The sequence below is a fragment of the Mytilus trossulus genome, chromosome 10 (genome assembly GCF_036588685.1).
Source record: "Mytilus trossulus isolate FHL-02 chromosome 10, PNRI_Mtr1.1.1.hap1, whole genome shotgun sequence".
Taxonomy (NCBI): Eukaryota; Metazoa; Mollusca; class Bivalvia; order Mytilida; family Mytilidae; genus Mytilus; species Mytilus trossulus.
Genome location: NC_086382.1, coordinates 22016446 through 22044167, shown reverse-complemented (window position 1 = coordinate 22044167; position 27722 = coordinate 22016446). Strand labels below are relative to the sequence as shown.

The 27722-nt window shown below is 32.8% G+C and overlaps 3 protein-coding genes and 6 non-coding genes across 10 annotated transcripts in view; 2 read left to right on the top strand and 7 right to left on the bottom strand.

The window, feature by feature from the left end:
• LOC134686080 (uncharacterized) overlaps positions 1-27722 on the top strand; it is a 379196-nt gene that overhangs the window by 208571 nt on the left and 142903 nt on the right. The window lies entirely within an intron of this gene.
• On the top strand, positions 1043-9904 carry LOC134686366 (uncharacterized). The gene is made up of 6 exons (XM_063546036.1): positions 1043-1158; positions 5736-5994; positions 7086-7297; positions 7901-7981; positions 8684-8809; positions 9636-9904. Exons 1-6 carry the CDS (start codon positions 1128-1130, stop codon positions 9902-9904), a joined length of 978 nt encoding a protein of 325 aa, XP_063402106.1. The 5' UTR covers positions 1043-1127.
• On the bottom strand, positions 15820-27691 carry LOC134687056 (small ribosomal subunit protein eS4-like). 2 transcript variants are annotated; one of them, XM_063547016.1, is made up of 7 exons: positions 27622-27691; positions 26925-27005; positions 26173-26353; positions 21941-22038; positions 21163-21397; positions 17223-17352; positions 15820-16033 (listed from the first exon to the last, which is right to left on the bottom strand). In XM_063547016.1, exons 1-7 carry the CDS (start codon positions 27622-27624, stop codon positions 15916-15918), a joined length of 846 nt encoding a protein of 281 aa, XP_063403086.1. In that variant the 5' UTR covers positions 27625-27691; the 3' UTR covers positions 15820-15915. The 2 variants fall into 2 exon arrangements, with proteins under 2 accessions (XP_063403086.1, XP_063403087.1); XM_063547017.1 differs by having other exon boundaries at positions 21163-21334; positions 27622-27686.
• LOC134688638 (small nucleolar RNA SNORA73 family) lies at positions 16265-16485 on the bottom strand. Its single transcript, XR_010101857.1, has one exon. It is a non-coding gene; the product is annotated as a small nucleolar RNA SNORA73 family (small nucleolar RNA).
• LOC134688637 (small nucleolar RNA SNORA73 family) lies at positions 17478-17698 on the bottom strand. The gene has a single exon (XR_010101856.1). It is a non-coding gene; the product is annotated as a small nucleolar RNA SNORA73 family (small nucleolar RNA).
• LOC134688639 (small nucleolar RNA SNORA73 family) lies at positions 18127-18347 on the bottom strand. Its single transcript, XR_010101858.1, has one exon. It is a non-coding gene; the product is annotated as a small nucleolar RNA SNORA73 family (small nucleolar RNA).
• Positions 18985-19205, bottom strand: LOC134688640 (small nucleolar RNA SNORA73 family). Its single transcript, XR_010101859.1, has one exon. It is a non-coding gene; the product is annotated as a small nucleolar RNA SNORA73 family (small nucleolar RNA).
• Positions 20859-21093, bottom strand: LOC134688636 (small nucleolar RNA SNORA73 family). Its single transcript, XR_010101855.1, has one exon. It is a non-coding gene; the product is annotated as a small nucleolar RNA SNORA73 family (small nucleolar RNA).
• Positions 23885-24042, bottom strand: LOC134688644 (small nucleolar RNA SNORA16B/SNORA16A family). The gene has a single exon (XR_010101863.1). It is a non-coding gene; the product is annotated as a small nucleolar RNA SNORA16B/SNORA16A family (small nucleolar RNA).

The following is a 27722-nucleotide window of genomic DNA, read 5'->3' as shown; positions in this document are numbered from 1 at the left end:
AACCTGCATAGTCAGCTATAAAAGTCCCTAAATGACAAATGTATCAAAACAATTCAAATGAGAAAATTAAGGGCCTTATTTATGTACAAAAAATGAACAAAAAAACAAACGACAACCACTGAATTACATGCACCTGACTTGGGACATGCACATAAAACAGAATGGCGGGATTAAATGTTTGCGGGATCCCAACCCTTCCTCTAACCTGGAACAGTGGTGTAACAGTACAGCATAAGAACGAACTATAAAAAGCAGTTGAAAAGGCTGAACTCATCAAAAGGATACAAATAGAAATACATCTAACAACAACACAGAGTGGGCTCATGTTTTCGAACAAGCCTTGTTCAAGACTAAAGACATATGATATATCATAACCGTCAGTATATATAGAAGGATGTGGTATGAGTGCCAATGAGACAACTCTCGTAAAAGACTCCATCCAAGTAACAATTCATAAAAGTTAACCATAATAGGATAAGGTTTGGCCTTAAACACCGAACTTTGGCTAACACCGAACAGCAATTAAGCCCCCCCCCCCCCCAAAAAAAAAAACCCATGCCAGTCGGTATTATGAACCTTGTTGTCTTTGGTTAGTTATGTGTCGTTAAATAAGAAATCAACCAATTGTATGGCTTATCATCTATTAGTTTTCTTCATAATAGATTCGATACGGCAAAATTTCAAAATTTACAGTACACAAAATTACCGTATCTGTGTTAATGCGCATGATTTAATACCTTTATCCTGAGAAAAAATAGAAGAAACATACAATTCTTCCAAACTTACAATTTTATTCTTCTAGAACATTGATTGGACACCATCATAACTAATTAAAACCTTTTTGATATCAGTAAGTCTAGGAAGCATATATGTAAGTATTAAATCAATTTTACCTATATCAAAATTGTTCGATTGTTTCTTTATAGTCAAAAACTAATACTGTGTATTGACAGTTTCATTTAACGACCAGGGAATTTTACTTCCTGAATTTAAATGCATTGGTCTTCAGAGTTTTATATTTGTTTGTGTAAAATACTATGATTGGCAAAAGTCCATGTAGCTCATAAAAAAATTGTTCTACTTTGGAATTGTTGTGTAAAATGGTTATCCGATGAAATTTATACGAGATGAGGAGTTTATTTCACTTCTATCTTTTATGTAGGTATTATTTTTTTGACTTGTATTTACTCATTTTCACATATAAATCTATCTTGAATATTTATTAATTTTCTACCATGATTACATATATGTATATGGAGTCTGTTAATATTATTGGTGTTTTTTATATAATTATTTATTTTTTAAAGAATTTTAGTAATTATAAAAATTGTTTATATGTATTTGTGTATATACCTTGTATATTTTATCAGAGTTATGAGTATCATACATTGGAAAATCGGTGTAGTTGGCAAGATGCAAGTCCAAAATATATAATTTTGTTATATCATATATTCATTGCTAGTGTACGTTTTTAAGTAAAAACGAAAAAAACTTATTGTTGAAACTATGTTTTATGGTGCATGCGACAAGCTTCATTTAAAAAAAAAACAGCTATTTTTATTCATATTGCGTTTATTGTAACCACTAAACTATGATTTTCGTCTTAAGTATTTTATATTTTGAGAAACGTTTTTTCCCCATTATTTAACAGAAAGGTTCCTTCAGTCTTTAATGCATTTTTTATGACATTATGATGACGTTATAGAAAAAAAAGCGTTCCATACTACAAGGGCAAATCTTTCCCACAAGGAAAAAATTGGGATTCCAGATTTGAGAATGGAAAATAATTATTCAAAATGGAAAAAGTTTATTAGTATTTGTATTTACAACATCAATGTTAATTTGCTTAATTTTATGAATTTAAGGACAAATATCCTGATAAATGATATATGGTAATTTATGAGCAACTTGTTTTTCAAAGGCTTACAAGGTTGTCGCACCGCCATGTTTTGGCGTAAAAGCGGATTTTACTCAAATTTTTGTCAATTGTTTGCTTATCAGAGCTCTTATAATGGTAGAATTATGATTTTTAAAAATGTTATTTTTCATAATTTTTCAAAAATCCAAAATACATCAATTTTCAATAAGTAGTTAAAAAGCACCGTCGATTTTGCAGAGTCTTACAAGAATATCGCACATGCTTAAAAACAAAATTTTTTAAGCAATTCATGTAAAGATCAAAAAAACGTTTCCAGTCAAAGTTTTGTTTTGAACGTGGATATATTCGCGACGTTGTGTTACGCTTACATGTTCGAACATCTCGCGTGAATGTCCGACCAGAATTCTTTTTGGTTTACGTTTTTCTCGTTAATTTTCATCAGTAAAACAAAATATTGCAGTTTTGACTTTCACTGACTCAAAGCTCTACCTTATATAGATATGGGTAATATTTAAAGTCCCTTATGGCCACTAAACCCCTCAAATATTAAAGTATAATCATACATCATTTTACCTCAAACTGACGTGTTCGGGTTTTCCTGAAGTGAAACCAAGAAAAGTGTTTCGGACCACTTATACCAAAAATGAAGGCCTGTGTTGAATATACAGAATTGATAATAATGGGCATACAGAAAGAAAAAATACAGATTAGCACTCCTTTTCCCAATCATATGTGAACGTAATTGTATTTGAAACTTTTGCATAAACATTCGAATAAAAGCTGCCGAGAAATTTTAGTTACGTTTAAAACGTGGTATTGCAAGGGTAATTTTAAATTTCCATCCTCTTAAATGTCACTATTTCCCCACCAAATTAGCACCCTGCATTCCGAACGGTCACGTTTGTTAAACTCTCTATTGTAATATTTTTAGACCTGATTATGCTTGAAATATTTGCCACCGGATGTTAAACTGCAACAAACAATGACAATACGATTAAAATAATTAAATTACAATTTCTGTATATTACCTAGACAGAACAGAATTTAGAAACAATATTGAAGTGTCTGCAACTGAGGCCATGCCATTTATTTATAGTTATTTACTTATTAGTATATCATTTGTAAAGATTTGAAACTATGGTTTGGAGTTATGTTGAAAACTTAATTGTCATAATTGTAAAACAAAATTGAATCATCATTGTAAATCTGAATGGTGTCATCATTGTGAAGTTAAAGGTGTCATAGTTGTGAAATTAAATGTAGTCATCGTTGTAAACTAAATGGTGTCATCATTGTAAACAAAATGGTGTCATATATTGTAGGAACCACAGAAAGTCATAAAATTATATGGTGTCATTTATTGAAAAAAATGTGATTAAAACGATGTCTTCGGAGAAACAAGAGAACGACCAGAGCCAGAATTTCGTCCCTATACCTTGTTGCATTTCGGTTACCATCAATAAATGTGAGATCGGTGCGTTCTTGTTCGGTTATTCCGCCCCATACCATCATTATCAAGTTTAGAAAATACTTGTTTATTAAGAAATGATCTTGAAAAAGTACTATATTTGTTTAGGGGCCAGCTGAAGGACGCCTTCGGGTGCGGGAATGTATCGCTGCATTGAAGACCTGTTGGTGACCTTCTGCTGTTGTCTGTTCTATGGTCTGGTTGTTGTCTCTTTGACACATTCCCCATTTCCATTCTCAATTTTATGTTTGAAGCCTCATCAACATATAATAACTACCCTACAAAGAGTCATAAAATACTTCTGATCATAAATATCAAACGATTCAAAGGAAATCGTTCGTATTTAGAAAATATTAAGAAATTAAGATTCCAACTTCCTTAACTAACAGTGTTTACAGACAATAATGGGCATACATAACACAAAATACAAAAAATAATAAACAGAGGGGGGAAATGTTATTATTAAAGAATAATAGGGGTGGGGTGGGGGTTGCTAGTATATAAATAATAGTCTAAAACATTTTTTTTAAAAAGAAATAAAGGAACCCTCTCTATCCAGACCCCAGATATATGATTTGTCCTACTAGTATATGAAAACAAATTTAAAACGCAATTCATGTAAAGATAATTTTTATTTATCTATTCAAAATATTTTTTACTGCATAATTTGAAATAAAAGCTGGCGAGAAATAAACTTTCAGCATATTTCCCATCAAATTTCTAACCTGCATAACTATCTATTGTAAAAAAATGTTCTCGTCCTGAATATGCCTGAAATATTTGCCACTGGATGTTAGACTGCAACAAACAAACACAATACGATTTAAAGAATTTAATTACAATTCATTCATATTACCTAGGCAGAACACAATTTCAAAACAATGTTAAGTCGTCTTAAACTTTGGTTATGCCATTGATTTATAGCTATATCATTTGTAAAGATTTGTAACTATGATTTGATACAATGTTGAAAAGAGGTATAGGCGAGTTCCAATGAATTTATTTCTCATCATAGCTGTTCTTAATAAACCTATAGACTATATATCATTCATAGCAACATAGCTTATATTAATACGTTTAATATATACAAATGTTTATTGTTGTGTTTTTCTTAACATCAATCAAATTAGTATTTAGACCAACATCGTTTAAATATTTAAGCAAAAGGAGTAGGTTCAGTAAGACCCCATTTTGGCCTCAGTTTTGCCAAAATTTTATAATGTAAACTTTCATCTAATTATTAGAAAGCAGAATACTTCTGTTACATAAATATGGCCTGTTTTTTGGCAATATAATGCACATATAACATGCAGGTACTAACGTCATTAATGAAGTCATGCTAAATAACTGAAATCTTCACAATTTTAGCATTTAAGTTACATTTTAGATGGTTTTCGTCTTAAATGGAAATGGCCGCATTCGTGTTCATTCTTAATATTTAAATGTAAGTTGTTATTTGATAATAATACATAACATATATAAAGGTTAAGGGTGAACGCGTTGACAAAACTATCTTAAAAGTGACATATTATGGCATAATTGATAGATTTCAGCTTGAATATGAGCGTCTTAAATGAATTATTAGTTCAAATCATTTACAACTGTATCGACCGAAGTAGACACTTAAGTGTTTAAAACGTGTACAAAATCTTTCTTCAGATGAACCTGAAATTTTGGGCCAAAATAGGCCCTTACCGGACCTACTCCTTTGAGTATCTATAAAAGAAAATGAGAATTTTCCAAATTAAAACCAATATTCTATAATTTAATTTCGGATGTAACGCGTCTTCTGATTGGCTGACGTTATTTTGTTATCAGCCCGTTTTTCGTGGTTTTCTACGGTTTAAAATGGAATTTAGAATAAAATTTAAAAAAAAAAAATGACTGTTATATTTTTTCTGTCTATTCGAAATAACATAATGAATGTGGTGCACACTACGCGCGTTATTCAGTGTGCACAATTTTTTTTTATGTTATTTCTTCATATACAGGGAAAATATTACATTTCTTAAATAGAAAGCATAGCTTGTAATGTCTCTGAGATAATATATAATTCCGAGCAAAACATGCATTCTTTCGATTTCGAATTCGAATTGATACAAAACTGTAAAATGAATATAAAATGCGTTAGTTAAAACGGAATCTTAAAATTAATCACATGTCTGGGGTTTTTTTTCAACAAAGTCAGAGGCGGATTATTTAGGGGAACAGGACTGAAAATGTGTGTTCTCGTATCTCGAAACATGACATCCGAAATACAAATTGTATTAAGTAATAAAAGATATTGTATCTAAGAAACGGGAGGGACTGATAATTAATAACCATTACACATGTTTTTCATTTTTGATAAATCCCATTCATTTATCTTACTTCCATCGTTTTATTTAGTTGCAGGTTTTATTGGGCAATTCTACCAGTATCAGACGACGGTTGTTAAGTTAGAAGTCTTGTTCACTTTGGATATCCATAATAGGACTGCTAGCATTGATATTTACAATGATACGCATGCAGGCCGACAGATCCAAACACAACTCTTGGACAGATTCTTAAATGGCAGTTGTATTCTAGACATGAACTATAAACCAGATATACGCAATGAAACTGTCGTACTGAAAGTGACAAGATTTGTAGATATACCATGCAGTCCGTAAGTTTTAATTTTCTCTTGGTAAATAAAAGTGATAAGGGTCGGAATTTTTAACATTAAGTGTTAGAAAAGTACAGGGGTAGTTTATATAAAAAAAAGAATACAGAAATGAAGGGATCCATCTAGACCCTCTTCTGTGCATAATAACTAAGGCTATGTATTCTTTTTTGGAACGTTTTAAAATTTTTAACCAGAATACAAATATAGCCCTTACATACATTTGTGAAGCCTAGGTGGGCGAGTGGTCTAGCGTGTCGGGTACAGTACACGGCCATTTGGTGTCACGATACTTCAGTAGCATGAGTTCGAATCCCGGTGAGGGAAGAACAAAAAATTTGCAAAAGCAAATTTCGCAAATATACAGATCTAACATTGTTGGGCTGATGTGTATACAAATCTAATAAAAAAAAAAGTTGAAATAAACGACAAAAAATGTCAATATAGCTTTTGTTTTACAACAATTTTAGATATAACTAAGAAATCTGTTATGCGATATTAATCAATTATATATTATCAATTACAAACGAAAGTGAACCAACGACTGATAAAACTGTAGTACGGTAGAGTCCATAATTAAAGTGGATACCTCGGGTATGCAGGGTCGTTATGATAAAAAAAAAATGTAGAGAGTCTTATAACAACAACACTTTAGGGACTGCTGCAGAAATTTATTGATCGACATGTTTGATGTCCTTCGTATAATAGAAAAGCACCATCGTATAATAGAAAACCACCTTAATATAATAGAAAACCACCATCGTATAATAGAAAACCACCTTCGTATAATAGAAAACCACCATCGTATTATAGAAAACCACCATCGTATAATAGAAAACCACCTTCGTATAATAGAAAAGCACCTTCGTATAATAAAAAAGACACATAAGTCAGCTATGGCGTTCCATATTTATATAATACCAACCAATTAAATAGAAAGCCTTACGTATAACAGCCTCAAGGATATCACGAAATGCATAAACTTACATATGGCATCATGGCATCCTATAGACTCGGGTAAATCTACAATTTATTATGGGCAAGTGTTTTTTTCCTTATTCTACAGCATTTGTATACTCATTTTTTTTTTTTAGATCTAATAATAGTGGTACTGACATTGTGACCGAAGGTTTAGGTCAAATACATAATGTATTAAATCGTCTAGATACAAACCATATTCTCAAATTTGTTACAAATGGAACTTTTCATATTTTTTGTGGAGCTGAGATGATCAACAATTGTGCTGATGTAAGAAAATGTGAAAAACACAAACAATACGAACACGTGAAATGTATGAGACGAGGAGGTAAATTAACTTAAGTTTCATTTAAAACTAGTAATAACAAAAAAAAACTATAATTTCATAGGCATGCACAAAAATCATAGCTATTCCTGTCTTTTTCTCTCTATAAAATATCAATATATTTTATCTATATCGAAATATGACTGCATATGACAAGATTCTTACCTACATTTTTACTTACCTTTACGACCAATTAAATTTGACCTAATACTTACTCACGGTAAGAGAAAGTTACCCTAGCAAGAAAACTCATAAACCTCTCACGAGGTCGGTTATATTAAATCAAAATCAACAACCGCTGACACAATGATGTTGAAGACACGCTTGCCATTTTAACATGTTTTAGCCAGTAAATTTTTGCATCGAAGAACATTTGGTTAAAATGTAACGGATAAAAAAAAATGTCATATATGTTAAACACAATTGTATCATCAATGTGAAATTAAACGGTGTCATCATTGTGAAATTAAAGGTGTCATCATTGTAAATTTAAATGGTTTCATCATTGTAAATTTAAAAGGTGTCATCATTGTAAATTTAAATGGTTTCATCATTGTAAACTAATCGGTTTCATCATTGTAAACTAAATGTTGTCATATATTGTAGGAAACACAGCAAGTTATTCATCAGAAGCTGTAACAATTGGGTCCGTGGTTGGTAGTCACCGTACAGATGCTGCGCTGTCTGGTAAATTAAATCAAAATTAAAAGACAAGATTGCCATTTCAACTTGCCGGTAAAATTTTCATCGAAGGACGTGTGGTTTACATGTAACGGGAAAAAAAAAGTTTAAAACTTAATGTATTAATTGTAAAACGAAATTGTACCATCATTGTAAAACTGATTGGTGTCATCATTGTGAAATAAACGGTGTCATTGTTGTGGAATTAAACGGTGTCATTTGAATTGTTTCATCATTGTAACATTAACCATGGAAGGTCGCTTGTCATGTTTTGGAATTTTGGTCAGATTTTCGGAACCCTCTGATTTTATCCATTTGAATGCCTTAAACATTTTGCCCGGTGACCCCCATTTTTCTTTTTATAATTCTTTTACATGTATTATGATAAGCTGTCTGTATAAGTCTTACAAAATTTTAATTATTTTATAATACTTTTTGAAGACTTTAACTTGTCAATGATAAAGCTATGAAAAGTCAAGAGAGAACATTTTCCCGCCAAAATTTCAAAGGCTTATATTTCGAAAACAAGCACGTTGACCTATGTGTGTTTTTGCTCTTGTGATTCCTTTATTAATACCCTATCAATATATGCTAGAGTTTTGAAAATTTAATGACTTTGAAACTGATACGCCAACTCCCTCAAACGGTTTCATCAATGTAAACTAAATGGTTCCATCATTGTAAACTAAATGGTGTCATATATTGTAGGAAACACAGGAAGTCATTCATCAGAAGCTGTAACCATTGGGTCCGTGGTTGGTACAGATGCTGCGCTGTCTGGTAAATTTAATCAAAATCAAAAGACACGCTTACCATTTCATCTTGTATTAGTCGGTAAAATTTTGCATGGAAGGACATATTACAAAAATGCAATACCGCGTGAACATTAATATTCTTTCGATAAGATTAAGATTATGATTTTTGTTAAGAATGTCGTTATACTTTATTGCTAGATAATAACAGTTTGACAAAATCATTCAATACTTAGATTTGAGATTCAAGATCGAATGACTGTTTACTGAGATAAATTACAAATATTTCTCATGCATGTCATGTCATCAACCCAAGATATCTACAGCCAAAACATGTATCAGTGGTATCCAAAGTGCAAAACGAGTTGCAGTGGAGCCTGTTTTCAGAGATCACTTAAGGGAGAGCAAAACAGTGGTCTCTTAAAAGAGAGGTGGTCTTTAAATACAGGTTCAACTTATATGAAATGTACTACAGCGGAACTAAAATTAATGGTATTACAACACATGCAGGTTGTTGCTTAATACAGGTGATCTTTTGAGCAGGTTTGGCAGTATATGTACATTGCACAAATACTTCCTGCTATTATGGTCTAGTCGGTGCGCGGTAGACTAACAAGTAGATCAATAAAACGATTGAAGTATGTTTTTTGTTTTATAAATGTCTCTTTGTATACTTAAAATTTCCCTTCGATATTGAACTGCTAGGTATGTACGCGTCATTTTACTATCAATTGTTTGGGTTAGAATGTAACGGATATACAAAAAGTCAGTTTATGTCATATTGTAAAACAAAATGGTATCATTATTGTAAAACTAAATTGTGTCATCATTGTAAAACTAAATGGTGTCATTATTGTAAAACTAAATTGTGTCATTATTGTAAAACTCTATGGTGTCATTTATTGTAGGTTCTCCATCACAAAATAGAGAAACAGAAAGCGACTCATCAAAATCTGTCACTATTGGGGCTGTCGTTGGTACAGTGGCTGCGCTGTCTGGATTGGTGGCAGCTGCCACGTTTCTGCGTCGTAAGTGCAAGAAAAACGCCACTGTATCTGATGATACTTCAGATATTTCTAGTAATGTTAGCAGTGATCTGGATGACAAACTCTTTTTCCCAAGAATGTTTGAGAAAAATGTTGCGTCCGGCAGACCACCTCAGAAGACAGCTGTTTGAATTCCAAGATATATATAAGAAAAGAATATAATCAAACTTTTTCAATGTTAATTCTTCAATTCCATTTTCAAACCGTCTCTGTACTTTCTGTTATCTCAACGGAACAACAAACTTATATTTGAAGTGTGAGATCCAATAATAAAACCAAAAATACATCCGGAATAGTGTAAATATATAATGAGAACTGTCATAAACCAATGATAAAAAAATAGAGTTTGCATGTATGTTCCTCTGACCTTCTAGACTTGAACTTCAAGTATCCAGCTTTCTCGAAAACTGTATGTATAACATGTACAATGCAATTATAATGTTAGTAAAAGAATCGTTTGCGGATTATGAATTTCAATATATCCAGTTGTGTCTGTCTCTAGTGTGTGACGTGTATAGTTAGAGAAAAAAAACTATCATTGACTTGACTTTGTTAAAATGTTCTGTATATTCTTCTTACATACGAGTTGTATTTTGAATGGTGCCATCATTGAACAAGAGTAGAAATGCACACGCTGAAATGTCTCGCCTTCTCTTCTTATCATTGATATTATGTTGATAGTCCTAAATATAAAACTTTACTACAACTATCACATAAACTTAACATGATCCAAGAAAATGACTTCAAGGTCATATAAACCAAACAAGAAATACATGTACACCCTAACAATCATTCAATACAATAAATATAGTTGATCTAATGCTTATAGTTTCCAATTAACAGACTTAACCAAGAAAACTTAACATTGACCAAGGACCCATGAAAATGGGATCAAGGTCAGATGAACCACACAAGGCAGACAGGTGCAACTTACTATCCTTCCATACAGCAAACTTAGTTGACATATTACTTATAGTTTTAGAAAAACAGTCCCAAAACAATACTTAACACTGACCAATGAACCTTGAAAATGAGGTCAAGGTCAAATAAAACCTGCAAGACTGACATGTTCATCATAAAATATTTAAAACACCAAATAAAGTTGACCTGTTGCATATAGTTTTAGAAAAAAGACCAAAACTCAAAATTTTCTGAACCATGAAAATGTGGTCACGGTTAGATGACACCTGCCAGCTAGACATACATGTACACCTTCCAATCATTCCATACATCAAATGTAGTAGACCTGTTGCAAACAATATATATATACAACTCGTCTAAACATCAACCCAACAATGTTAGTTCTGTAAATTTCCCTCGCCGGGATTAGAACTCGTGCTACTGAGATATCGTGACACCAAATCGTCTGCACTGTATACGACGCGCTTTTTTTTCTTTTGATAAAGTTGTATTCAAATATATACGATGAAAATTCACCAGATAGTACCTGGTATCACAAACAGACAGTTACATACCAACTAGTTTAATTATATATACAACAATGTTAGATCTGTAAATCTGCTTTCGAATTATTTTTTTTTGTTCTTCCCTCGCTGGGATTCGAACTCATGCTACTGAGATATTTTGACACCAAATCGCCTGCACTGTATCCGACGCGCTAGACCACTCGACCACCTTGGCTTCACAATAATGAAGCTCTCGGTGGCCGTGTGTTACCTTTCCTCGTCAGTTTTAATCTAGCGTCTGTGATCCGATGGATAAATATGTTGTAGAGTAACAGTTGTCACTGGTTCAGACGTACTTATATATATATATATATATACAACTCGTCTAAACATCAACCCAACAATGTTAGATCTGTAAATTTGCTTTCGCAAATTTTTGGTTCTTCCCTCGCCGGGATTCGAACCCATGCTACTGTGATATCGTGACACCAAATCGCCTGCACTGCAGCCGTCCCGCTAGACCACACGACCACCTGGGCTCTCAAAAAAAGAGCTTCGCTGGCCATGTGTTACCTTTCCACGTCAGTTTTAATCTAGCGGCGTACTTCAGTACATGATATATAAGGCATGAAGATGTTATTGTTACAGATCAGCTAAATTATCTATAGCAAATTTACAGATCTAACATTGTTGGGTTGATGTTTAGACGAGTTGTATATACATTATGTACACAGCCATGTATCACCATCATTGATGGCGATCCGATGGATACATCTGTTGTAGGGTTGTCACTGATTCAGACGTACTTATATATATATATACACACGAGTCTAAATTGAAAACTACGTTCAAACCTATGAGTGCGTTGGATAAAAACCGCAATTTTTATACGTGTGCATGTTAAACAAATTTCGTTGTAGAAGGGTCTAAAAACAGCACAAACAACGTTTTCCAAAAGACCAAAAAAGTGAAAAAGTATATTTAAACAAAACGCATTTGACTAACAGGTCGAACAACTGATGTTCTTTAACCCTGCTGACTGCCATTGGCGATTGCCAAATAAAATTGATCACAAGATGTAACAACATGGATCTTAAAATAAACTTAATACTAAACAGAAAAACTTTTTAAACTTGTGGCCGCAATGTTATGCCACAAACATACGGTGTCAATATATTTTAGTACGCCAGATCCGGATATACGAAAAACAGACCAAAACACAAAAACTGAAAGACATAATTAAGAAACCTCAAATTAAAAAAAATCATAATGCATATGTTTTTTTATAACTAAATGGATAGTTTTCATTATACAAACTAGATACCATTGAGATGGGAGCCATCTCTGTGGGCCCCGCTATCAATAACGTGGGGTAAATAAGTTGTATGGATAATCTGATATGAAGCATTATTTGAAGTTATTAAATAGTCTCATGTGTGATTTTATTCTAAGATTTTAAGTTAAAACTGATAAATATTCTCAACTTACTTTCATAGTATAATAGTGATATGACTGCATGATGTGAACTCATTGTTGACTACTCTAAGGTGACTTCTGGATATATGGATTGATGTTTGAACAATATGTTTAAAGGTGCTGCCCAATTGATTTTTAGAATTATGCCTTCAATATATTATGACCCACCAAGTATAAAGTATGAAATATTAACGGTTCTCGAGAGGTAGAGCGGACACAATTTGTTTAGAACAACGAACGGATGGACAGACCGACGGACTGACCTTTGACTTAGGATGCATACATTATGACACATTCTCTGGTGTTGGTTAATATATATGTTAAGTGGAAAATGTTTGTCTGGTATAAAGTATGAAATAATAACAGCTGTCCTCTCAAAATATAGTGTGGATCAAATTTGTTAGCGATGGACAGACCAACAGACAGAAAGGCCTTTGACCTAGGAAGTTGTACAAACATCATGACACACCCTCTGGTGTTGGTTAAAATGGATGTCGAGTATAATATTTGAAATCATAACGGTTCTCAAGATATAGAGCGGACACGATCTTCACCACAGGACACAGGGTTGTCAACTGAAACCAAAGGTTTTTACCTTAACCTTTGACCTAGGAAGTTGTACATACATCATGAAACGCCCTTTGGTGGTGGTTAAAATGGATGTCAAGTATAAACTTTGAAATCATAACGGTTATAAGAAAAAGCCAATAAAATGCTTCGCTGAGCGCAGCCTGATAAGACCGCAGAGGTTGAACCCTGAATAGTTGTGGCAAATTTGGACACAATATGCAAGCTGGATTCTGTCTGAATTTGGATTGTGATCAAATTTTTGACAAAGTATAGGTTTCTGACACAAAATAAATGTCGACATCTTAAACATATATTGCACAATACTGTTCAATTAAAGATTCTTCTTAAAAATTTGAAAAAATGACCCCCTCCTTGGAGCAATTACCACTCAAACCCAGCCTTTCCTTTGTAGTATGGAAACTTATAGTGCGATTTCAGAATGATCCATATTCTTAAACACGAGTTGTTGTCTGGAAACTAGAAAAATGCTCGTTTTTGGCCCCCAATTCCCGCATGAATTGGGCAATTACCCCAAAACTAAATCCCAGCCTTTCTTTTATGATATGGAACCTTGTGGTACAATGCAAGAGATCCATACACTTATACACAAGTTATTGTACAGAAACTACAAAAATGCTAGTTTTTTTGCACCATAACCCCAAAAAGGAATCCAAACCTTCTACTTGTGGTACAATTTCAGAGCAATTGAAATACTTATCCACAAGTTAATATACTGAAAGTAAAAAAATGCTTGTTTTAGGACCTTAATTTCTAAACGGTTGGGACCATCATCTCCAAAATTAATCCAAACCTTCTTATAAAATTTCATAGATATCCATTCACTTATACTAAAATTATTGTCTGGACAACATCATGCCATTATACGATCCCTAAAATTTGTTTGCGGATGTATAAAAACAGATCCAACACAAAAACTTAACTATAACCATGAAAATGAGGTCAGTCAGATGAGATCTGCCAACATAAATCCGTCCAAACACCAAATAAACTAGACCTATTGATTAAAGTATCTCAGATATGGACTTGACCACCAAAAATTTAACATTATTCACTGATCCATGAAATGAGGTGGAGGTCAAGTAAAATCTGTTTGATGGGCATGATACGCACATACCAAATATAGTTATCTAGAGAAAAATTAGCATTACAAAAAATCTCAACTTTTTTTCCATGTAGTCTTAAACCATGAAGATAAGGTATATGCAACTGACGGAAACTTCGTAACATAAGGCATCTTTATTCAAAGTATGAACCTTTCACCTTCTTATATATAAACCTTTAAAGAAGTTAGCCAACAACGCCTGATCACTACCCCTATGCCATAGCTTTCTGCGACAAAAGTGGAGGACACGACAATAAAACTATCGACTTTTAAGTAATTTCTCATATTATTTGGGAGATTGTTATAAGTGCAATCCAAGCATTGGATGCCAAAATGTGTGCAAAGCACCTTTCTAAAGTATGCAGGTACTCTTGTGAGTAGTTCAAATAGAAAGAATCTACTGTTATACCATTTTTTTTTTTTATTTCTTTGTCAATGCAAACAAGCTTAAAGTGTCACCACCCGAATTGAAAGTTAATCAGTGTTATGGTAATAAATATTTGTTAGAAGTTTCATTACATTTGGTTATTGAAACTATGACTTCAGCATCTTCTTTATGACCATTGTTGGAATTTTTACAAGTGTAGCAAGAGCACTAGATCCATCCTTCAGTAGAAGATACCCTACAGCGCAGCTTATTTTGCCTTTAGTTTTTGGCAGGACCTGTTTGTTTTGTGGTTTTCGTTCCCCCTTGATGTTCAATATTTGATAATTGAATTCTCACAGAATGGTATAAATGCATTGAAGCTGGACATTTCTTTAGGATGACAATGTGACTACTCTGTTATTTGGTTTGGATCTTGTTAATCTGATCTGCAGAAAAGTTCAGTTGCAGACATTTTCATTATCAAGTTATCTGTATATTGATACTATTGAATATCAGCTGGAACTCATTATATATTGATTGTTGTTTAAAAGACCACAGTGATCAAATTTAAAATGTCTTCATATTGTGATACTGTAAATTCAGAAATTATTGCGTGCATTTATTATTGCGACTTTGTCTTTTTAGACTTAAATGCGATTTTTATTTTTACGATTTTGAGAAAAATCCTGTTAAATTCATATAAAATATTTCAAGATGCTAGTTTAAATTATTGCGTTTACAACTCTGTCGCATTTTTCGCAATAATAAAAACCTCGCATTAATTTCTGAATTTACAGTATTAAATAAGATACAATTTGCGTGTTTTCATGTGTGGCAGAAACAACAGGTTTCTCTTTTAAACAGCAAACTTGAAGAGAAATTGTTCTAGTCAAACATATCCAACATCACAAAGCAGGGATAAACGATTTTAGAAAGAGCTTAGAACATGATATATAAGAAAGGATAAATAAAAAAAAATGTAGGCAACAATTATGATCTAATTAAGGACTTGAAAAAAAAATTTAACAATTAAAAACCGTACCTAATTTTTGGTTTCTAATTCTTCACAAGTTGTGTTTTATTTACACAGACATAGTCATGTGTAATGTAGATTTTGTAATTGTAACTTGATAAACATTTTTAAAATACAAGACACAAATTCTTCCATTTTTTTTTTTATTTGATGCAGTCTCTAACAGTTTATTTAGCTGCCATCCTGCGATCTCGCTCTTCAGCAATACTCAATTTGACACCTTTACCACGTGGAAGTGACACATATGGTTTGTTTCCTTTTCCAATGATGAAAACGTAACTTAATCTGAAAATATATAACATACATGTATAAATTGAAAAACATCAAATATCAAATTCCAATACTATTTTACACAGCATACAGTAATTGTAAACTTCTTCACGTTATTTGATCTCTGGTGGGGTGTTGCATCATAAGCAATCTGACCAAATCTTATTTTGTTTAAATACAGGGTGGTTCTGATTATGCATCAATTACGTTAAAAGAACATATATTGCAGCAACAAAAAATAATAAGAATTGTTCCCCATATGGTCTTCTTCCTCGGTAACTGCCACATAGTAGCTATGAGAAAGTGATGGAATATATGGGGTTCAGGCCAAGACCCGAGTTAATTTCCAATGTTGTGGAACGGGAATATGCATCAAGTCCTTGTGAGACATTCAGCTCCCATATGCCACAAAGACAGAGCCAAGCATATGCTGACACAAGCCAGAAACGCTAGGATGTCAACATTGGGGTTAGTCTAAATAAATAAAGGTACAAACTTAATGTTTACAAATCTGCTTGTCTGTTTGTTTATCTAATGTCTGCTGCATTGCATATAATATTTATCAGAGTTTGCCCTTTTAAGGATTTCTATTAATATAATGGGGTCCAGACCGGTCCAGGCCTGGGTTTATATCCAATTTTCTGGAACAGGAATATGCATCAAATCTAGAATTTAACAATCTTGTGTGCATAAATTGTATTTCACAAACAAATTATTAACATTAGAACTCTAGTCCTAGACACACTGATATTGATGTGTTCCATTACCATTGTTTTGAATATTCAATTGAAATACCGAGTTTTTATGAAATCATTCTTTTTTATTGCCCTCAAACTTGACAAACATAAATAAGGCTGTCAGTTTTCTTGTATGAATTGTTTTACATTGTCTTATCAGGTCCTTTTATAGCTGACTATGTGGTATGGGCTTTGCTCATGGTTGAAGGCCGTACAGTGAACTATAGTTGTTAATGTTTGTGTCTCATTGGCAATCATACCACATCCTCTTTTTTATATGATGTGTATTCTTTCTAGTGATACAACATACAAAAGAAACAATTAAATCCTTTAAACTTTTGTCAATATTGATTCTATTGATTTACTTTAAATAATATCTTTTTATTTCAATACAATTTAATTAACACTTTAAAGATATGAACATTTAAATAATGTTACTTCATCATTATTATCAAAACAGTTCTTACCTGGTAGCAAAACTATGTCCTAAAGAATCTTTAATGTGAACAATGTCGAATGATCCTGGATGTCTTTCTCTGTGTTGAATAACTCCAACTCTTCCCAAATTATGGCCTCCAGTTATCATACAGAGATTTCCTGTAAAGATATATTCATTATGCATTAGCAGATATTTACTAAAAAGAGTTAGAAACAAAACCTTAAAAAACGAAGTATACTTTCTGAATATACAATATTCATACAATGCAAATTTGATGATGAAAAATTGTTCCCCATATGGTCTTCTTCCTCAGTAACTGCCACATAGTAGCTATGAGAAAGTGATGGAATATATGGGGTTCAGGTTAAAACCTGGGTTAATTTCCAATGTTGTGGAACGGGAATATGCATCAAGTCCTTGTGAGACATTCAGCTCCCATACGCCACAAAGACAGAGCCAAGCATATTCTGACAAAAGCCAGAAATGCCAAGATGTCAACATTGGGGTAAATCTAAAGCACTGAAGGGTTCAAACTTGCAAGACCCTATTTTTTTTAAACCTTTTAACAATAATTATGATGCATGGCAACATTGCACTATCAAATATAAAAATTTACATTCAACCATTCTCAATCATATACAATATTAAAGAATAAACCAAAACGAACTTGAGGCAATAACAAAATCATTTCTGTTTGCTAATTAATATAAAGCACAATACTAGCAAGAAAAATATTTGCAAATGAGGACAAAGATAAAAGAAATATTAAATGCATTCTTTTCTGGAAATCGCGACTTTTCACCAAACCAGATGCAAAGAAATGTCTCTCATTTGTCAGGTTATATGATTTTAAGCACCTTTCAAGGTGGTGCAAAGATATAATAATGTTATTGTTTATCATAATGTGCAAATATTTTGATATATATTTTGTTGTTTGTTCCCCATATGGTCTTCTTCCTCGGTAACTGCCACATAGTAGCTATGAGAAAGTGATGGAATATATGGGGTTCAGGCCTAGACCTGAGTTAATTTCCAATGTTGTGGAACGGGAATATGCATCAAGTCCTTGTGAGACATTCAGCTCCCATACGCCACAAAGACAGAGCAAAGCATATTCTGACAAAAGCCAGAAACGCCAGGATGTCAACATTGGGGTTAATCTAAATAAAGGTACAAACTTAATGTTTACAAATCTGCTTGTCAGATTTTTTATCTAATGTTGGCTGCATTGCATATTATTTCTATCAGAGTTTACCATCCCCTCTTAAGGATTTCTATTAATATTGAAGAATAATCCAATCCAAACTTGAAGCACAAAAGCCTATCAAAATAAAACTTGCCTATCCTTGAACCCCTTCAGTACCTACCATAATTTTAAGTCTATCAAAATGTTTTTTTAAAGTAATTCTTGAATCTCTTAAACAACAGTCAAAAACATTTAAAGAAGATTATAAGCTCACCTCCTTTTTCAAATTTTGTTCAAATAAATTTATTTCTGTTTGCTCTATGAAAAGCCCTATAAAAATTTAAGAGTAAGCAATCTTTTGAGCATCATCTTAATGTTATTTCATGAGCACTTTCCAACATTGTGGACTAGACAGTTATTCATTCAACTTGTATTGGTGTCTCCACGTGATAATTTTTTATTTTAAATATTTTGGGTAAGAAATGTCTTGTCAGGTTCTAAGACTTTCAACATCTCTAAAATGATGCATAGATACTATAATTTTGCCATACATTGTTTTGAACATGACATTCTGATGTGTAAATATTTTGATATACATTTTGTTGTTTGTTCCCCATATGGTCTTCTTCCTCGGTAACTGCCACATAGTAGCTATGAGAAAGTGATGGAATATATGGGGTTCAGGCCTAGACCTGAGTTAATTTCCAATGTTGTGGAACGGGAATATGCATCAAGTCCTTGTGAGACATTCAGCTCCCATACGCCACAAAGACAGAGCAAAGCATATTCTAACAAAAGCCAGAAACGCCAGGATGTCAACATTGGGGAAAAATTCTAAAGAACTGAAAGTAAAAACATGCAAGTGCCGAAATTTTATAAACTTTAAGCAAGTCTGATGCTTCATGGTTTTAATAAATCAGATTTACATATATATGCTTATCTGTATTGTGTAAGGCCAGACTTTTTTTTATTATCTGTTTAACGAGATCCACCGACTCCACATTGTCCGATTTCAGAATAAAAATAAAAGTAGTGCTTCCTACTTTTATTTTTATTTTTTCCGCCGACTGTTACGAAATCCTCAAAAAAAAATAAAAGTACGAGTTCGGTTCTGCGATTATTAATTTATCTCTTGTCGCATGGTCAAACAAAACGGCGACTTCCGGGAAGGGACTGTTTTTTTTACATTAAACTTTAAGTCCGATCACTAGAGAGAAGTTCGTGTTCACTCAAATTTGTTAAGTGTAATAGAGATGAGACAATCGGGGTCATGTTGTCCTATGAGTTACCGGAAGATGTTGGCATCAGCCGCATGACCAACGAGGCAGATGTTGAACCTGACATGCCGGTCAACGTTTTGGAAGAGTTCGGGTTTATATTTTCCCTTTGAAGTAGTATCGTAGTATGCATATTAAAATAGTATCAAAGATATTAATTAAAATCAATAATGCTTTTTGAATTTTGTGTATGGATGGGACCAAATCATTTGAAAAACCACTTTTTATTCACGTTCACCCCTTTTCACTTTCGCACCCTACACAGGGATAAAACTTAGGAAACTCAAGCTGGTAGCCCAGACCAAATTATTCCTAAATGATGTTTGTATTTTGAACTAAATTTTATCAAAATTTTAGTAGCCCACCTCAAAATCTAGAGGTCTGTTTTCTTCCATTGTTCTTGTATTTTGATAAATTCTTAAAAAAAAAAGAAGAAAAAAAAGGGTCACTTAGATTGGTTTTATTTTTATTTTTAGTGTCGACTGGACCAATTTTGCACTTTTTTTTTTTTTTTATTTCGTCCCCTCGACCCTATTTTTTTTACAAATTTTCTCGTTAAACAGATAATAAAAAAAGTCTGGCCTAAAGACTAGTAAAAATTAATAAGAAAACATTCTCTCCAAACAGTCTTAATGAATCTGTTTGTACAAGTAAGAACCTTACAACTGAATCCAACCTTACTATCAGTTGGGAAGGTTCCACCTGTTTATAGAAGTTAATAACTTTGCAAAAAAACACAATTAGCCTGCCAACCTACCCTTATTTTTTCATGAACAAAGAGGTTTCATTGTTATTAAATTTTTGATGGACCTAGATAAAAATCATTTTGGTTACCTTTAGCAAAGTCATGTAGAAATGAAAGGGTAGGAAATATGATACATATGTAAAGAATTAAGGAATGATGACCAGAATGGTTTTATTTTATTTTTGCATGAAAAACATGATTCAAAATTTAAATTTTCAGATGGAGAACCAATTCATGCACATGTCAAATAATAAAGGTATAAACAATTGCAAGGTACCACAGAAACAATCAATACTTATGCAATGTTTTCAATTAATTTATTATTTTCCTCACAAGGTGTGAAGACAACACTCAATCTTCAAGTTGTGCAACTAATCATCTCTGAAAATAAATGATTATATGGAAGACTGTTTTGATGTATGATATGTGCAAATATTTTGACAATGTATTTTAGTTGTTTGTTCCCCATATGGTCTTCTTCCTCAGTAACTGCCACATAGTAGCTATGAGAAAGTGATGGAATATATGGGGTTCAGACCTGTACAGAGCAGTCCAGGCCTGGGTTTATATCCAATGTTGTGGAACGGGAATATGCATCACGTCCTTGCAAGACATTCAGCTCCCATACGCCACTAAGACAGAGCCAAGCATATTCTGACAAAAGCCAGAAACACCAGGATATCAACATTGGGAATTTTCTTTCCTCAATTAATCAGCATTTTTGTCTTCTAATAAGTTTTATAGGTGTGTGCTCATATACCTGAATCAAACTTGATGAAATCTTTAATCTTTCCAGTTGCAATGTCAACCATTATTGTGTCGTTAACTTTGACCAATGGATCTGGATAACGAATTGTACGTCCGTCATGTGTGACAACATAGCAAACTCCCTTCAAAGCTACTCCAACTTTCTTTACACGGCACAGTTTGTACTGAAACATCATACAAGATATGTTATAAAATGAATAAACTTTCTTTACACGGCACAGTTTGTACTGAAACATCATACAAGACATGTTATAAAATGAATGATGTGCAAATATTTCATGCATTTTAAAAATTCAGAAAAAGCTTAAAAAAAGTTTCATCAATGGATGTATAAAATACCCGATTCAGCAAAAAGCTGAAAATATGTTTAGAAATTGAATGCTCTCTTTCAGGCAGCCTTCAGGACGAACTGTTGAATCTACATGCCTGGAGCTAAATTTTTGATTTTTTTTTAGTTTAATCCTGTTAGCCTGTAGATTTGATTTTTACAGGCCCGAGAGCAATAATTTAAACAAGCCTGGGCTGCCATTTAGCGTGGACTGTATCAATGCATCATTTTTGAAAGGTGCACATTACCAGTACTTGTCCATCCCATAACATGCATAAAATTATAATACAGGCCAAATCCCAAAACCTTGTAAAAGTAAATTTTAATTGCAATCAATTTCTTACTTGTAAATTGGATTTCTAAATGATTTTTTTTAAGCTTCAAGTCTATCTTCATTCAATTAATTGTTATGAAATCAGCTAGATACTGGCAAAGACATTACCTTTGCTTCTTCAGACTTGATTCGGTGTACAGCAAATCTACCTTTTACATCATACAGAAGACGGAAGTTTTCCTGTGTTTTATCAATGGTAACAACATCTGTAAAAAAAAATAAAAAAATAAAATCACAATCTCAATTGAGAGAATACAACTGCCTCCTGTTTTGATTTCATTTATTACTGGTTTGTTCAAGCCTTTGGTAATGCTTATGCAGACACAAGTCAGTAAGCGACCGTAGACTGGTATTGATTTTGGCCTCATTTTGACTGAACAAGACAAATTCATTCTTTTCCAGCTTCGATAGGGCCTATTGTTATAATCGGCTGTTAATATCTAAATTGTCAATATCATTTGGTTTTGGATGACAAGGAAAATGATGTCAACACTGCAATAAACAAGATGAACATTTATATCTCAAGTTAGGTAATTTGTTTTAAGATATTACTTAATGGCCCAAGTCTTATAATTAAAAGAGGCAAAAGATACCAAAGGAACATTCAAACACATAAGCCAATAATAAACTGAAATTTTTATGTCAAAAGAAAAGATAAACAAAAGTACAGAATGCACAACTTAGAAAACTGAAGACGGAGCAACATGAAAAGAACAACAACAATAAATGGGGTGTTCTTGTAAACCCAAATCTGCTGCACATATGGCACCCATCATATTGTCAATCTTATAACAAATCCAGTAACAATTCTAATTTTGGGAATGGGGGGATGGGATTGCAGTTGCGACGATTTGAACATATTTGTTGTCTTCTGCAAGACAGATATTCCACAAGTCTTCAAACCTGCGATAGGGTCCGTAACATTTACGAAATGATAATTTCAACTTCACCACTTGGAACTCTCTATTAATAGTTACACTCTATAAAAATAAAATCATGATCGGTAATGCAAGCACTGGATTATTGTATCAAATGGGAGATTAAGAAATGTATGTGCAATATAAAACTTAAAACATCTAGGAAAAGGAAAGTGGCCTACAATACTGCCATTCTTTATTAAACTCATATGTAAGGAATCAATAAAGAAGTGGTACAGGTGCTTTTTTTTCAAACTGTATAATAAAAGAATTTAAAATTGGAATGTCGACATCTAACCACAGTATTTTGGTTTGATCTAATTTCTTTTGTTCAAGCCTTTGGTAATGCTTATGCAGACACAAGTCAGTAAGCGACCGTAGACTGGTTTTGATTTTGGCCTCATTTTGACTGAACAAGACAAATTCATTCTTTTCCAGCTTCGATAGGGCCTAGTGGACCAATTGTTTTAAGAAGAAAATTCAATGATAACAGCAATTTATAATCAACTCAAAAAGTTCATCAATTCCATTAAAAGACACTGTTTTGTTCTTAATAATTGTATCTTTCATTTAGCATACAAGACAAATCATAACTGTTACAACTTTGCAAACAAACTAATATGCAATTACATGTATTATGTAAATCTTGGATGGCTTAAGAGTGAAAAGTCATCATCAATTGAAAAATATTTGTCCGATCGAAAAATGGTATACATGTATGTTTAAAAAGTATTCATCTTTCCCAATATTTAACAGACAAATTTCAGAACCATGCAAGTTTATCCATCTCACTGACAGAAAAAAAATACACATTCAATTGTCAAACAAAATGAATGAAGTTACAAGCAATTGCATTGCGTGTGTAGGTAAAGGTAACATATTTGGACCTGTGAAGTCATTATTAGGTTAGGTAAAGACTTAAGTATCTTCCTATATGAGTCAACTAGACAAATAACCAATCGATCTGTCTGTAGGATAAGACTACTTTGCAAGGAGGGTAGAATGCATTACCTAATAATGACTTCACGGTTTAGCTAACAAGCAAGCTAACCAAAGATATAACCTTTATCTACACACCCAATGCAATCTGCTGCAACAGTAAAAATAAATCTATAATTCTGAGTTAGTGAACCCAACATGTTAAAATGTTGCATATAGGTTCTGTTTGTTCAAGCCTTTGGTAATGCTTATGCAGACACAAGTCAGCAAGCGACCGTAGACTGGTATTGATTTTGGCCTCATTTTGACTGAACAAGACAAATTCATTCTTTTCCAGCTTCGATAGGGCCTAGTGGACCAATTGTTTTAAGAAGAAAATTCAATGATAACAGCACTTTATAATCAATCAACTCAAAAAGTTCATCAATTCCATTAAAAGACACTGTTTTGTTCTTAATAATTGTATCTTTCATTTAGCATACAAGACAAATCATAACTGTTACAACTTTGCAAACAAACTAATTTGCAATTACATGTATTATGTAAATCTTGGATGGCTTTAGAGTGAAAAGTCATCATCAATTGAAAAATATTTGTCGATTCGAAAAATGGTATACATGTATGTATAAAAAGTATTCATCTTTCCCCAATATTTAACAGACAAATTTCAGAACCATGCAAGTTTATCCATCTCACTGACAGAAAAAAAATACACATTCAATTGTCAAACAAAATGAATGAAGTTACAAGCAATTGCATTGCGTGTGTAGGTAAAGTAACATATTTGGACCTGTGAAGTCATTATTAGGTTAGGTAAAGACTTAAGTATCTTCCTATATAAGTCAACTAGACAAATAACCAATCGATCTGTCTGTAGGATAAGACTACCTTACCTAATAATGACTTCACGGTTTAGCTAACAAGCAAGCTAACCAAAGATATAACCTTTATCTACACACCCATCTGCTGCAACAGTAAAAATAAATCTGTAATTCTGAGTTAGTGAACCCAACATGTTAAAATGTTGCATATAGGTTCTGTTTGTTCAAGCCTTTGGTAATGCTTATGCAGACACAAGTCAGCAAGCGACCGTAGACTGGTATTGATTTTGGCCTCATTTTGACTGAACAAGACATAATAATAATTCTTTTCCAGCTTCGATCGGGCCTAAATAGCTAGTGTTTGTTTTAATACAGCGCTTCATCAATGCAAATTTGTTGATTTCAGGGATCTCACTAAGGATTTTTGAACCAGTCCACGGACTTGTCATTTTTGGCAATGGTGTCGCAGTAAAACAGTAAGAAGATGATATTTTATTGCAATATAACTGATCATTTTTAGCCTCCATGACCTGATAGAGCAATGAAGTGACAAGAAATGCAGATTAATAATAAACTGTTGCTATAAAATGATACGCCTGTTCAGTTTAAACAAAATATTTCAATCTTGATGTACCTTTGGACTCGCCAGTTTTGAACTTGGACTCTTGGACTTGTCTTAGCAATACCCTGAGCTTATATTTATATATGAAGGTAATTCCAGAAAAGTGCTTTGAATGTTTTCGTTGCTGTTGTCAGATTTTAATAAATTTTCATGCCTCTGCAATATGGTGCTGGTACTGTGAAAGTACTTTTATTCGTGGGTATCAATTTTCGTGGTTTGGGCAACATTTACATGTTCGTGGGTTTTCAAATTCGTGGATTTAAGTTTTCAAAAAAAAAATATTTGAAAAATTAAGGCCAATATTAGAAACAAATGTTACAAGTCTTGATTATAGGAAATTGCTAAGTAAACATTGACCAGTGTAAATTGTAGTGATCACACTAGTCGACCCGTAATAGAGTGATTTACAAACAGATTAAAGACCATCAAAGGTGTTTATTAGGTTAAAAACATATCACCTAAAGAAAACAGTTACTTAAACAAATGCTATAAACGTATCTTGAATTGTAAAATATTTCCCATCAATAGAATGTCCAGCACGAAATAAATATTTTCAGTATGAGCAGTATGAGGCTAGTATAAAATTAACACTTTATCATAGCATATCAATACCGGAAATCTGACTTCCATCAATCAAAAAACTTAAAAAAGATTAAAAGTTGTAGTTTAGAAAACGTTTTTAAAGATTAAATTGGTATAATTCTGCCTGCAGTTGTATTTCATAGTGCGTTTGCCCTGCGACTTCTATTCGAGTATTCTCAGATTTGGCGATATTCAATATATTTTCTAGATCATATCAGTAGTCAAACCTTCATGGGAATATTTCCATGTATTGATTTGGACAACTGTTGTTTTATTTCGTTGGACACTTAAATCAACGAAAACTACGAAAATTGGTGCCCCAAGAATAAAAGCACTTTCACAGTAATCATTTTATCACTGTTGACATCTGCAATAATTGAGATACATGTTAAGCCCAATTAAACGTGAAGATTTTTGTTTTTAACATTAATGTCAGACTGTATAAGTTTAACAATTTACCCATGAATCCTGCTGGAAATGTCATATCTGTTCTGACTTTGCCGTCAACTTTGATCAATCTCTGGTGTACGATCTTCTTTACTTCATCGTATGTCAAAGCATATTTTAGCCTGTTTCTAAGAAATACAATCAAGGGCAGTGACTCCCTTAGTTTGTGAGGACCGGTGCTCGGTCGTGGAGCCTGTATAATGTGAAAAAAGAACACACAAATATTGAGACATTTTAATTTTTTTATTTCATAAGCAGTTTTACCCCTTTAAAAAGAATTTAACTTGCTATAGCATATGGACATAATAGTCTATTTTTATTTGGCTTATAGAACTACTTTAATTTTTCCAGTTGATCAAGGTTAGATTGAATTCCGTTGTTTTCATTCCTTTTTTTTTTATATAAAACTTTTGTAATTAAGTTAACAATTACAACTGAAAGTTAAGCACACTGAATATAGAATCCACTCCCTTATTCATTCAATAGCTGAACATTGTTTATTTTTACTATAAATTAATAGTAGTACTTTCTAGATATCTTTCCCTAAGGAATCAAAATTAAAATTGCCGTCAGCGTAAGCTGCTCCAGATGATCTGAAAAGTGCTTGTCAATTAAAAAGGCTTGAAAATTTTAAGTACATGTATTCAGTCTTAGATTATTGATCATATCTAAGTCGAGACCATCATCAGGTACACGTAGGTTACCATAGTGGAAATTAAACACGATATAAAAGGTGGGAGACTACATGTACTGTTACTACTTACGAACACTCCACTCATTTTGTCCAGCATCCATGATTTTGGTGCAGTTAGACGTTTAAGACACTTTCTACGCCCTCGATAACCCTGAAAAGAAAACAAAAGGTTATAACAGAAATGCAACTGAAGATGACCATTTGTTTAAACTTACAATTGGATAAAATTATGTGATATTTCAATCTGCCAGAGTCATTGTCAAACCTAACCATTGAAGTCTTAATACAGGACATATTTAGATTCACATAATGGATGTTAGAACTGCAGTAGACAAGAACTGTCAAGTACCTGGTAAGGCTCTCTGATTATTAACTGCTATAGTATAACGTGCTAAATTTTCGTGTCAACGACTCGTGCATAATTTTACTTCTTCAATTCACAAACAAGTTTCAAAGGTTTTAATGAATACTTGAACTAGACAATTTTATGATTTTCATTACTGTTACTGTCAATACTCAATAGTTCGACAATGTAATGGATACGATTTTGACGAATGTCAAGTTCCATCAACATATTTATAAATTTCAGTTACGGATCATTTACCCGAACTTCTACTGTAATGCAAGGCTCAAATCGAAATAATTGAGTTACACGTTTGATCTTATATATGTTATCTTAATGTTTAAGTTGTTATTTTGTAAATGTGTAGTCGGATCATTAAGGATGCAATGGATTTATATCGCGCTTTCGATAATTTTGAACCCACCATGTTGGTTACCTTACAAAAAAGGAAGTTCCCAGAATGCAATGGAAGAGAAGAAAATGGACGTCCCAATCATCTGTTGTTATATCCTTTTTAATTGGTCA